The 13,597-nt window shown below is 34.9% G+C and overlaps 1 protein-coding gene across 1 annotated transcript in view; it reads left to right on the forward strand.

The window, feature by feature from the left end:
- Positions 1-6,691: 6,691 nt before the first annotated feature.
- The window catches only part of LOC123678053, a 100,156-nt gene continuing 93,250 nt past the window's right edge, over positions 6,692-13,597 (forward strand). The window contains exon 1 of the mRNA XM_045614826.1: positions 6,692-7,235. Within this exon, the coding sequence (XP_045470782.1) occupies positions 6,815-7,235 (421 nt within the window). The 5' untranslated portion in view covers positions 6,692-6,814. The remainder of the gene's footprint in view (positions 7,236-13,597) is intronic.

Consider the following 13,597-nt stretch of genomic DNA (forward strand, 5'->3'; position numbering starts at 1 on the left):
TTTATGAAGATCCTTTTATTTTGAGTGGGTATTCTAAACATAAACTAGCGAAGGGGTATGACTTGATCACATTGAATGTCATGATCTTCCAAGACAATTCCATTTATTACTTTCTAGAAAAAATTTTCTCAAAGAAACGAAAGTAGAATGTGAATGTGAAATCATTTTGCTTGAAGGTTCTATTTTTTCATTGAAATTCACAATTTGTTGTTATAAAATGATTGTCGAGTTACCTCCTATTAACTTAATGCCCGATAAAAATTCAGTCCAACTTATTCCATCCTGCTTGTGCCATACCGACAATACCCTAACTGCAAAAAAAAGAAAGAACTCCAAACAAACAATACAGTTGTCGGAAAAGATGTAAATGGAACACTTTAAGTCGATGAGCAATATTTATGTTTCAGATGAGATTAAAATTTATTGCGATTAGATCCTTAAACCTACAGGAAACAATAAATTCTATTTTTGTTGATTCGCATCATGATATTGGTAACTGTCGTCAATTCACAATAATGATGTATTTGTTTCCGACATAAAAATATCTAGGAATCTTATTTTTAACTCCTTGTTTTTTTTTGGAGGATGATCTGAGACATATTTTCGAAATGATATCACTCAAACAAACAGAATATTTATATATGCTGAAATTCCTGGAATGCTCTAACCGGAAACTGAGTCAAATACTGTGCGATTCTGAAAAGTAACATGCTACGTCTGTCATAGACGTTCCAGAAGCTGAATCATTTATTTGAAGTTTTTCAAAGGAAAGGAAATAACAATGTCTTCATTTTGAGAAATCAATATCATTCGATTTTCTCTCTTTATATTCATCATCAAAGTTTACAGATACATGAATTTAATAATATATACTAAATATTGAACGGAATTTGACTTGGGAAACTTATAACTTGATGGCTATAGGCTATAGAAGAAGAATTGATTGATTAATTATGTGAAATAGATTGTCTTAGCGTATAATGATCCGAGTAATACAATGTCAAGCATTCTGGGATAATTGTGGATCTATTTACCACAGTAGGAACATGTTTATCGAATGAGACTTATGTAAGGACGTAACATAGTGGTTGTCGACATCTAATTACTGTTGCCAATTGCAAATCAGACACACATACCTATGAGATTAGGATAATGTCATTCTCAAGGTTCAGAATAGGGTTCAACTGATATAAGATTATTTCCAGTGCAGTAACTATTATCAGTGAAAACATTTCATGGAGATTCTATTAACAAAATTATAAACTGCCTATCGGACAGAAAAATTAATTTATTTTTTGTTTGTTTCATTTCTAATAGTGAAGCATTATTCAATTCAAAATTCTTAGACAATCGTTCATTTCAACAACTACGGAGCTATTTCATTTATGAAAAATATCTATTACTCAGGAAGAATGGAGTCCTCAAAAAATTTGGGTAGTCCTCCTCTTCTAATCCTAGGCGGAGTACACCCTCAAAATTGTTGCAAATATGCCTCAAGAATGCTTAATGATGTGAAAATATTTTATATTTGAACCGAATCCCCGGATAAAACATATATGGCTGTTAGCTGTTACCTGGGTAGTCTTTTATACCGGGTGAGTAACAAATGTGTACCGAGCTCTCTGGGGGTGATAGTACATTGAAAAATAAGTATAGTTTGATTGATAAACTTTTGGCCCAAAAGGCATATTAAGGCAGATATATCCTTTCAAATTTGATGAAAATGAAAAAAAATTCTCTGTGTAACTTCTAAACGGTGATTGCCACCAGATTGAAATCTCGTGCATAGATGTATGTTGTTATCTTCTTTTATAATATACTTCTACATTTCTGATATTGTTATGAAAGGTGTTTTTAGAGAGTGAATCTACTTTTTTTTGTTGTATTCGTTATGGTGGAAAAGAAAATTACGTCAAAAAAGCACTTTTATCCAAATACAAAAAATTGAACCGTTTGAGAGATATTTAAGTTTTTGTATAGTCACATGATATCAGCATATTCACTCATCGCGAGATTCATCGATAACCATAAAAGTTGTCTCAAAAAAATCATGAATCACCATCTAAAAACAACCTTCATAACAATATCAGAAATGTAGAAATGTAATAGAAATTGTATTTTAACAACATATAATACATTTATGCACGAAATTTCAATCTGGTGCCATTCACCATTTAGAAGTTTTGCGGAGAATGTTTCTTGATTATATCAACTTTAGAAGGATATATCTCCCATAATATTCATTTCTGATCATAAGTTTATTCATAAAACTATACTTATTTTCAATGTACTATCACTCCCACCTTGTATAAAATGGTTACACCTTATGTCCAGAGACATCAATTCGATAATAAAGTAATAAAATTGATTGAGAATTTCAGGATATGTTCAAGGAGTTTCTGAATTGAAGGAACAAAGAAAAATGAAAGATTTCTTCGATAATTTTCAGAAAACATTGTCCCTCAAACGCTCACTAAATCTCCATAATAATTTGGATTTTCCTGAGGATTACTAGTGAATTGTTTGAATTTTTTGGAAATCGATAGCATATACGACAAAACTAAGAGAAACCAAAAAGTGTGGTACTAGAGCAAAGATTCTTTTTTAATATTTCTAAACTACTATTATCCAACATAAAAATGTTCTGGAGGAAAGAAACGGGAACTGTTCCAAAAAAATTGTATATTTGCATTCAAAATTAGCATATCAAATGATGAAAACTCTAAATTGGAATATAAACGCAAAATTTGAGTTGAGTATCTTCGTATGTAGGAGCCATGAGAAAAAAGAAGGGTCTATGTTTATAGGACTTTTTTTCCTAATATGATCCGGGGAATCTACCACTTTCGTTTGTAACTCCAATTCAGAAACACCCTGTATAAATGAAATGACATCGTTTGTGAATCTGAAAATAGTATCTTGTATCTTGGAATTTGATGAATTCTCAAGCTTACCGAACTCAAACACAAAAAATATCGCTACTAATAAAGATTTTTTCGCAACCACAACCAATAAAATATGCTTCATTCCGAAAAGAAATCAAAATAACGAACAGAATGAGCTGCATAAGTCAGATCCGTCCCTAGCTGACATAACTCAAGGTTATTCCTGTCAGGATAAATATCGATTGTCCGTGTAGCGATGCCACAACAGATTTATCAGTCTAATCCGCGAAATAGTTTTCGCGACATGGAATCCGTCTGGTATTCGAGGATCTAGATACACGAAAATAACGTATACAATTTGATCTTGCGACATGTAAGATGTGACAATGGGTGCGAGTGTACTTTCGGACATTTCACGAAAATATTTGGCGGATCGTCAAATCATTGGAATGGATTATGCCTCGATTCAGAGAAGTGGTATTTTCGTCACAGGAAATATTCGAGGAATACTTTCACCTACATAAACATGTGCTCGAATGAGATTGGGTATAAAGACGAGATTGGAGAATTCTGAAAAACTGTGGTTGATTTATAAAAATATTTTGTTATAGGAAAAAACAAGCTATATGACAAACTTTGATAGATGATAGCTGCACTCATTCTAAACATTTTTCTTCTGATGATAGATCCAATTCGTTTTCGTTCAGAAGTTACAAGAATTTGAAAAAAAAAATTTTTTTAAAGTCGGAAATAGGTTTGAACTATAAATATGTTTCAACCTTATTCAACATCAAATGAAATGTCCAACTGCGGCTTGAACGCAAGCCTCACATCGACGAGCCAAATATAGTTTAACAAATCATTGTTGAAAATTCCACACACTAAAACAAATGTTTCTATACCCATAACATATGTCTATTATGATTGTTGTTGGTAGGTACTAGGGATGCATCAAGCCAAGCAGCTTGACATTTTAAAAAATTACTTGACTTGAAAATCAAGTTCGTGAAAATTCACATACTTGAGATTGACTTGACTTGATTTGAAATATTTATTGCTTGACTTGATATCAAGCTACTTGATATTACTTGAGCTTGATATGCATGCATCGCACGGCATATATTTCTGCAATATCGTGCGCGCTTGAACTAAATAAGTGGATTCATCGAGCGCCGAGAGACTGAAGAATTAGCCAATGTGACTTTATTAGTAGTTCTCTCACATTTCTATTGAATCTATTGGTAGATTTAGGAAGTTTCAGAAATATCTTTCCAAACTAAGCCAAAATGGTCAAGGGCTTTTTATCAACGCCCGAATCTTCAGTTTCTGTTGAAAGACTAATTTCTAGATCTGCTCTTGTAGTTATAAAAACCCGCAATAGGTTAGGCGACAAATCTATAAGATGCCTCATGTTTCTTATATGGATGTAAAATTATGAGATCAAACAATATTAAGAAACTCTATTTTCATATTATCTTTTATTTTGTTATGTTTTATAGTGGTTCAATTTATGTTTTCATTTCGAAAAAGTTGATATTTCCGGTTTTTTATACAATAATTTTAATGAATACGAATATTTTTTGCAATGTTCCTTGTCATTTCATCATTTTTTTTTATTGATATGACACTACACAATAAAACTGCTAAATATCAAGTAGGTACTTGACTTGACTTCAGATTGAAAAACTATTACTTGACAAGCCAAGTAGCTTGAATTGTTGTCTTGATATTGATGATGGACTATATGTTAGATAGTTATTTGGGCTGTTTCCATCATCTGTGCGGTTGGATGTTTCCGACGTTTCGGCAAGCATTCGCCTGCCGTCCTCAGGGTGGTGGTCCTGCCAAACTTGGTCTGTCTGGACTTGTACGCACCATACTTTTTTTGATTTCGTATGAGGGTATCGGGGTTTGAACCTTAGTCGTATCGGTTGCAATCCTTTAACTCTCACCACTTGTCTACAGAAGCAGGTAGTAATCTATACGCATTAAGCTTAATATAAGTTACACCTGTATGCGCAGTTGGGATGTGCAGTAGTCTGCGCAACCCGAATATTCGACTACTGCGCATCCCAACTGCGCGTACAGGTGTAACTTATATTAAGCTTAATGCGTATAGATTACTACCTGCTTCTGTAGACTAGTGGTGAGAGTTAAAGGATTGCAACCGATACGACTAAGGTTCAAACCCCGATATCCTCATACGAAATCGAAAAAAGTATGGTGCGTACAAGTCCAGACAGACCAAGTTTGGCAAACGGTTCTTCTCAGAACCACCCAATCGGTCCTTCTCAGGACCACCACCCTGAGGACGGCAGGCGAATGCTTGCCGAAACGTCGGAAACATCCAACCGCACAGATGATGGAAACAGCCCAAATAACTATCTAACAAGTAGCTTGAAAATCAAAAGAATCCGTGAATCCCTAGTAGGTACCGTCCTTAGTGAAACAAGCCTGATCTGTTCACATAAATAAGCCAAATAAATCAATTTTTTTGTGCATGTTGTTATCAACTGGTATTTTGTCGGCTCAACTTTAATTCAAACATACGAATCAATTATTTCATACTTTTGTAAATTCAGAATGAAAACGAATTGACCCTATGTTTAATGGAAAAAAAGTTCAGAAAGACAACAGCTTTACTATCATCTGTCAAAGTTTGTCATGGAGCTTTTGTAAAATACCCTGTGCACTTGCTATTTTATTTTATAATTGTAGAAAAGTTCGATCACTCAAATTGGCACCCAAAGCAAAAATCGTTATGTGGAAGTGGAAAACGTAAACAACATACATTTTCTCAAAAATGTGGCAACAAGCCTGAAACTGATATTCTTTATCTACTCGTTAAATTTTAACTCGGTCGGATGTGTTTCCACTGAAAGATTTAGAGTTATTTTCCGATCGATATTCATCTGGAAAATCTGTGTGAAAAAAGTCGTTAATAAATTTATCCAAGGTGAATTTTAAGTTGGAAGTTTGGAAATGATCAGGGAATAGTTAATTGTTTTATTAGGCAGCAAAGTACTACATTATCTGCCGTGGCTGATAGTTCATAGCCGAGTGTAGCGAGGCTAGGAATTTTTTTCTCCGATTGTTTATAATGATACATGTAGGATATTATATTTGCAAATTATTACGATTCGCATAATCTCTTTATTTTACCCCACAATATTTTTATTTCACCTGTAGTGATAAATTGAAACGCTATTTGATAGAAATCGCAATTGTTGGAATGGTTGGTTGCTATGGAAATGTATGTCCTTGATAATTGAAGTTCGACAAGTTATGAAAAATCTACCAATTTTTGGAATAATATCTGATATATGTATTTAAATTGTGGACAGTGATAGCGACTTAGAATTACTTATTCCTCCAGAAATAAGGAAAGTGGCAAAAAATATTGATTGTCAGAGAATGTCGAATGTTTTATTCACATTGAGAATAATCGTTTTGCTACCTAGGCAGGAAAAGTGTTAATTTGCTTATCGATATGTGTCTGCAAAATCAATACTCACCTATTTGCTGTCAATTGGAGAAAAACAATATTTCGAAAATCCATTTTTACAGAACCCGTTATTGAGTTGTACCAGTTAACTAAAAATTTCAAGTTTTTATGTTGTTCTTCTTGAGAGAAATCTTGTCTACGTACTCTCGACACAACAGAATACAAACTGTATCGTGACGGAAAACTCACTGTTTCAAAACATGCATGTCATCAGCAAAAATTACATCAAAAATTAATAACATCTGATATTATTCAAGTGATCAAATACCGATTGAAAAGTTTATTCTCTGAGCAATAATAATACGATCTCATATTAATTTTCAAGAAATTGACACACATGCAGATTTTGAGGGTTGTGATACAGTGAAAATTACCCATTCACATCTAAATAAATGTGGACCTGAATAAAAAAAAAACATTCGAAATGTCTTACATAACGTCTGCCCTAACTGTGATAATACCGCTGGTCTTGATCGAGACCATAACTAGTTATTCCCAAGACTACTTGTACTACACGAAGGTGCTAAAACTCAAACAAGGTGACATACAGGGTGTCATTGTGAGTCCTGACAACCCGAACGGTTTGTTAACGAAAGTGGAACGATATAGAGGGATTCCTTATGCAGCGCCACCTGTCGGAGACTTGAGGTTCATGCCGCCCAGTGGCGCACCGTCTTGGAACGGCGTTAGATACGCCGACAATTTTGGACCTGTCTGTCCGCAGATGTTTCCTGATACGAAAGACATGGCACCGCAGAGATTGAAGGAGTTTTTGAGATTGAGGGACTATCTGAGACCTCAGAGTGAAGACTGCCTCTACCTCAATGTTTATCTACCGCATAACCGTAAGTAAAAATTGATATGAATGAATTTTTCTTGTGTTATGGACATTTATGATCTCAATTGATACTCACTACAACTTCGATCTAGCAACCAGAAAACACAGCCTGGCAACAGCGTAAAAAAATCTAGAAAGTTGTATCGTGCAAAATCATGTAATGTTTTTTCCAATACTAAAAAACTTTCACCATTTTTGTAGTGACCTTTAACAATTTCAATGCTTTGTTGAAGCGCGTATAGTTCTAATTTTAGAAATGGCATGGTTTTTAACTGTCGAATGTCAAAAGATGAATGCTTCAAATGTGATAGCTGCCCATTTAGCTAACTATTGAAAATGAAACTTCTTATGATGAACCCTTTTTGATGGTGAAACTTAACGATTATTCTCGTAGATACAGGGACAGAGTCTAGTTTTTGTTGTTTTCCAATTATTAGGAGTACAACTTTGCTTCCACCGTTTTGTTTCCACTCGTGTCAAACGCAACAAGAATTGGCAGAATCATTGGAAGTGGCGCTATGAGCTATTTCAAAATACTTGTTTGATTTCTTGTGAGCCATTGCTTGCAAGGCAAAGATAAAATGGATTTCTGCATTGCATTGTGGAGAAGAAAAATGGGTTCATTACGATAATACCAAGTGCAGAAAATTTTGGGAATATTCCGGCAATACTTCCACGTCCACGGCCAATAATAATACATGTGTATTCATTTTTGATATTGTATTCTGTTTCAAATGTTTTGGTATATATATATATATATTTTTGACTATTAATTGTTACCTTTGGCTTTGTAACTATTTGTGAAATAAATTTGATTTGATTTGAAAAACCGAATATTCACGGTTCCAAGGTCATGCTCAGAATTTGGTGGGACCAGTTTGGCGTAGTGTATTATAAGTTGTCAAAACCGACTGAAACCATCAAAGACAATCGTTATCGAACGCAATTAATGCGTTTGAGCTGAGCATTGAAGATAAAGGCCGCAATACAACGAGAGACATGATAAAGTGATTTTACAGCATGACAATGGTCTATCCTATGTTGCGAAAGTAGTCAAGACATACTTGGAAACGTTGAAATGGGGAGTCCTACCCCACATGCCAAAAAATTGAATCGATTTGGGTATCGCTTCAAAAGCTGACCAGTTGTTTCAACGCGGGATTCGTACGCGGCACGAAAGATGACAGAAAGTAGTGGCCAGCGATGGACAATACTTGAAATCATAAATGTATAACAAGTTTTTCATAATAAAGCCTCGAATTTCGGAAAAAACGACGAAAGCAAAGTTGTAGGCCTATGTACCTATATAAGTTACCCCAATACAATAATTCATGGCTATCTCTTCTACCACAAATGGGTAATTTTTAAGGAAAAACTTCAATGAATCAAACTCATTAGATAAAATGCGGTGTTAATTCAGGACAGCCCTGAAGCTTCGCTCTGCTGACCAAACCACTTTCCAAATATTTTTCTTGCGTTCAACCAATTTCGAGTTTGTTTTGGCGTTATCAAAAACCAGTTTGTAATCCCCTATTACAAATATTGAAACGTTTATATTATGATTCAAAATTGAAATTCAGTTCCAATTCGAAAAGTTTCATTGAATCATGAGCGAAAACGATTATTTACTTGTTTATCGTGTTTTTCCATCCATCAATAGCTTTATTCCAAATGAAACATGTAAATTCAATAAATTGACACATGCAGGGCCGTTACTGAGGACAAATTATTCATTTCATGAATTGGTAATCTGATCAAAAGTGTTAATAGTGAAAACGGCTGAAATAACGCGGCCAACAACTGGAAATTGTTAAAATTCCAAATGATTGATCATATGAAATCCCATCAATGAATATTATTTTATTCCAAACAAGAGTGATTTCTGTGAAATGCCAAGTGAAAGAGAAAGAATTGATGGATTGAATACTGAATGATTCATCAAAAGGTCTGAAAGTATATTTATTATCTCATCGAAAAATTAATATCTTTTGTTAGGAAGTGTCCTATCCTATTCTCAAGCTACTAATCGTTGAATTTCAACTTTAGACTGAAAAAACTTTGGTGTCTCGAACCAATCAATCACTTTCTGTTGAGTAAACAATTGGCAATGCTGTATCTAAAGAAATCCTTCAAATAAATTCAGTGAATGAGGATGTTCATTGGTACTATTGTACCATTTCATTGATTGATTCTAGTTTGTAGATCACTAAAATGCTTCTTCTGGACGTAGGCTACGTCCTTGAAACCTCACTATGTTTCAGATCAGAACTCGATGTTCAAAAGACTTTTATTTTTGAGGGGTCTGTGACGAATAATTTTGGAGATGAAACGATTTTTGGATGGAAATTCAAGTTTTTTCCCAAATTTCGAGTTAGAATTTCCTCAAAACGGTGAGGTTCGTAAAATTTTCCATACCTAACCCTTAGAAAATTGAAAAAATAAAAGTATCTTCATGAGACTATTGTACCATTTTATTGATTGATTCGATTATTTAGATCACGAAAATGCTTGCAGTTTAGCGATTAGAATATTACCGAGTATATTACACTGCGCAAAAAAAATTAACGCACATTATGGAATCTCCAATTTAAGCAATAAGAAATCGCCTCAGAGAATATGATTTAAGGCCTCGTGTCGCAGCAAGAGGCCCAGCTCTTACTCCAGCCCATCGAAGGGCGCGTTTGGATTTTGCGAGAGAGCATATCGATTGGTAAGAGGCTGATTAGGAAAGAGTTCTCTTCACAGATGAGTCTAGATTCTGCCTCTACCATTGTGATCGATGTTTCCTTGTATACAGACGTCCACATGAAAGATATGCTCAGTACAATTTCCTGAATACTACTCGTTTCGGGGAAGGATCGATTATGGTATGGGGTGGAATATCTTTGACTGCTCGCACAGACCTAGTGGTCGTTGATAATGGAGCTATGAATGCTGATAGGTATATAAGGAACATTCTTGAAGAGCATGTAGTGCCATTTGCCCCATACATTGGTGAAAATTCCATTTTATGGACGATAATGCCAGACCCCATCGTGCGCGCATCGTTCAGGAGTACCTTGAAGAGGTTGAAGTCTCTCGAATGGGATGACCAGCAAGAAGTCCAGATCTCAATCCGATTGTGCAGGTTTGGGACAACCTCAATAGAAGGCTGAGAAGTTCAGAAAATCATCCAGCTACTCTTAATGACTTAGGAATCCAACTCAGAGAAATCTGGGAAGGATTAGATCAGAAGACTTTAAGATCACTCATTTTGAGTATGAACCGTCGTTGCCGAGCTGTAATTAACGCAAGGGGTGTAAATACCAAGTATTGAATCACTTATCAGCATTCCAGTATTTTGAAAATTGTTTATTTCTCTTCTTTCACATAAGATTCGGTGAAATCCTGAATTTTTATTCCATTTAATGTGTCTTGTTTCGTTCGAAACCTTCCCGAGAGAACATGAAAAATAAGTTATAAGGTCAATGTAGAGTTAAGTTTCATTAAAATTGAGATTTTCAGAATGTGCGTTAATTTTTTTGCGCAGTGTATCTCAGAAATTATAGGTAAAAATCTGAAATTTCCGAGAAAAAAATGGATGAAATTCCAGAGGCTGCAACTACTCTTGGATGTGAGCTACGCCCGTGAAACCTCACTATGTTTCAGATCAGAACTCGATGTTCAAAATCTTTTATATTTCAGGGAACTTCGACGGATAATTCACGATTTATAAAGTGTTTTCTTTGATTATCCGTATATTCCAGAAACATCTCGATAGCTTCACTTTCTATATTCTGATGGAACTTGAAACTATTCTTCATGAATAGTAAGTATTAATTCCGGATGTCTTCAGCTTCAATCAGACTCGTCTTAACATGTCTATCCGTCTCCTTGCCCAATTCAACATTTGTTATATTGTGTTTACGTTGCATCGTTCTGAAGAACCTCTTTATCTGCATGATTCTCACTTTTCCGCTCTAGATCTCCTGAAGAGGATTGAGATTTATCAGCGCTACGTGTCTCAGATGCTTCACCGGTCTTCGAGCTGCTTGGTAGTCTCGATAGTTGTGAAACTAAACACTCTCGAAGCGTCTAGGGCATCAGATGAAACCGCCTTCGGAAGAATCGAGCCCGGGAAGCCATTACTGTTGTTTGCTCGATGCATCGTCTCTCATCAATCTGGAGTCGTACACTGAAAGAGCTATAAGTCCTCTATATATCGGCGCTTAGCGTTGTGAATCCTTTATATCTTTCGTCGTTATTTCTGCAGATATCGGATTTGTATTTCTTCATTGACGTAGCTAGCTGAAATGAGAAATGAACAAATTTTGAAACATAATTATAAAATTATGATATCATTGTTCCAAAATCTACTTTTTTGTCTAGGAATACAGTTTTGAATGGATAAAATATCAAGAATCAACTGGAGAGAAAATCAAATTATTTTAAAGTGTACTAATTGGGTGAACGGATAATGAATCGAATGAATACAATTTTTCCTCATCAGTGTCTTCTCTTTGAACTTACCAAGTCAAAACTTGTATATTTCTTTGACAAAGATAGCATTTCAAGAATGGACTAGTTTAGTGATGTTAATAATACTTTATTTGACAAGATAGAATTAAAATATAGAGCAAAACTGATAAATCAGTGAAAAAATTTTGAAAATCCATCAATAAATGACTGAGAAATAGATTATTTAAATTTACGTATTTTAGGGCGGAACGTCTTTGGTCTGTGACGTCACGGCTCTTGCCTTTGATCGCTACACCATAAATTACGTTTAAATACTTAGCTGCACCAAGACTCTCGCGCCGTTTGTAGTTGAACAGTGTAGTTTTAACTCGAGTTTTGTTTTTATGTCACCATAATGGAAGAAGGCTTCGTGAAAGGACAAAGTGACAATTTGCCTAAAATAGATATATTCGCAGTGATGGAGTTTTTTCTTCAAATCCATCTTATGTCAATGCAGAAATAAAAGGAGTTAAACTTTTCAAGTAATTATCTACTTATGAGTTTGCTACATAATGGTTCAACTTATAACGATGATTTATTTAAAAAACGTTTCATAAACAGTTTGTAGTTGAGTACTGGTTGTTGAAGTCTATCAATGGCAAAACATATTTATGTGAGGAGTAAAAAGTAAAAAAAAAAGTAATTTATATGTATATATATATATATATATATATATATATATATATATATATATATATAGTAAGTTATTTCATCCATCGTGTAACGAACAAAACACGACACGAACGGCACAAGTGATTGTACACCAATGAATTCGTAAGCACTCTGCGAATACCAGTCGTCAAGTGTGTGACGTCACGACACTTACGCGTAATAGGAAATTATTCTTCCAAGCGCAACTTCAGAGTCCCATAACTTTTTCATTTCTAGAGATATTCAAATGATTCTTCCACATTTTTGTTTCATTTTACTTGAATTTTTAGAATAAATCCTTAACAAAAAAATGAAAACTAGTCCATTGTAGGCAAATTGAAAAAAACCTTTTCTCTAGTACGGATTGCACAGTTTGTCGGTGAACTAATTAATCACCTTATATATCATGCCGGTTTTTCTCACATATCAAACAAGATCTGATTTGTGAAATGAAAAGTATCATTTTTAATTCGATCGAATCAGAAATGCTTCCTTGGAATTATTGAAATTGACAAAACAGAAAAGTCACATGCCATCATGTTATGTTGACAAGAGCCGTAGCAATCCGTTCATTCCGGATTTAATCATTGTAAAAATCGCTGCCGACAATTTTCTCCGAACACAAAACGGAATTCATGCCAGATGTTCATAACAGAAACACGAATCGAATCATTTCGCATTCAGTTGTGACATTTCATCCGACTTCCAAGAATTTCCATCAAACAGGGACTTCGCCCCATCTGCAATTCGGAGAAAAACAACATCCATTAAATCAACGCACATTTTCTCCTATTTTAACAGAAGAAGCCGTCATTGCAACATCAGAAACTGAGCTTTTTTCTCCATTAGTCGACATCCGACTCAGATATTCCATTTCGAACAATCTCCTCCCGACTCTTCCTGTCAATTCCGCGGGAGCGATCGGAACGGATTTTCAACAGAAAGTAGTCTGTGCGCGGTGACTCCCTCGGATCGACATCAAAAAGAAACAAACCGACTATCAATTTCCTCGGCTTTATAAATGATAGACAGTGACATCCCGCGCGCTATTTTAAACTCACTACTCACCTTTTTCCGAGGGGGATATCTCACGTGAGTTTCGGAAATAACCTCCAGACGGCGCCTCATGCGAAACAACGGTTTCGTTTGTGTGTGTTCGAAGAATTCATAATTAGAAACAAAACGATTAGAAGTTTATAAATAAGTCTGTTGATTTTCGAA

The sequence above is a fragment of the Harmonia axyridis genome, chromosome 4 (assembly GCF_914767665.1).
Source record: "Harmonia axyridis chromosome 4, icHarAxyr1.1, whole genome shotgun sequence".
NCBI lineage: Eukaryota > Metazoa > Arthropoda > Insecta > Coleoptera > Coccinellidae > Harmonia > Harmonia axyridis.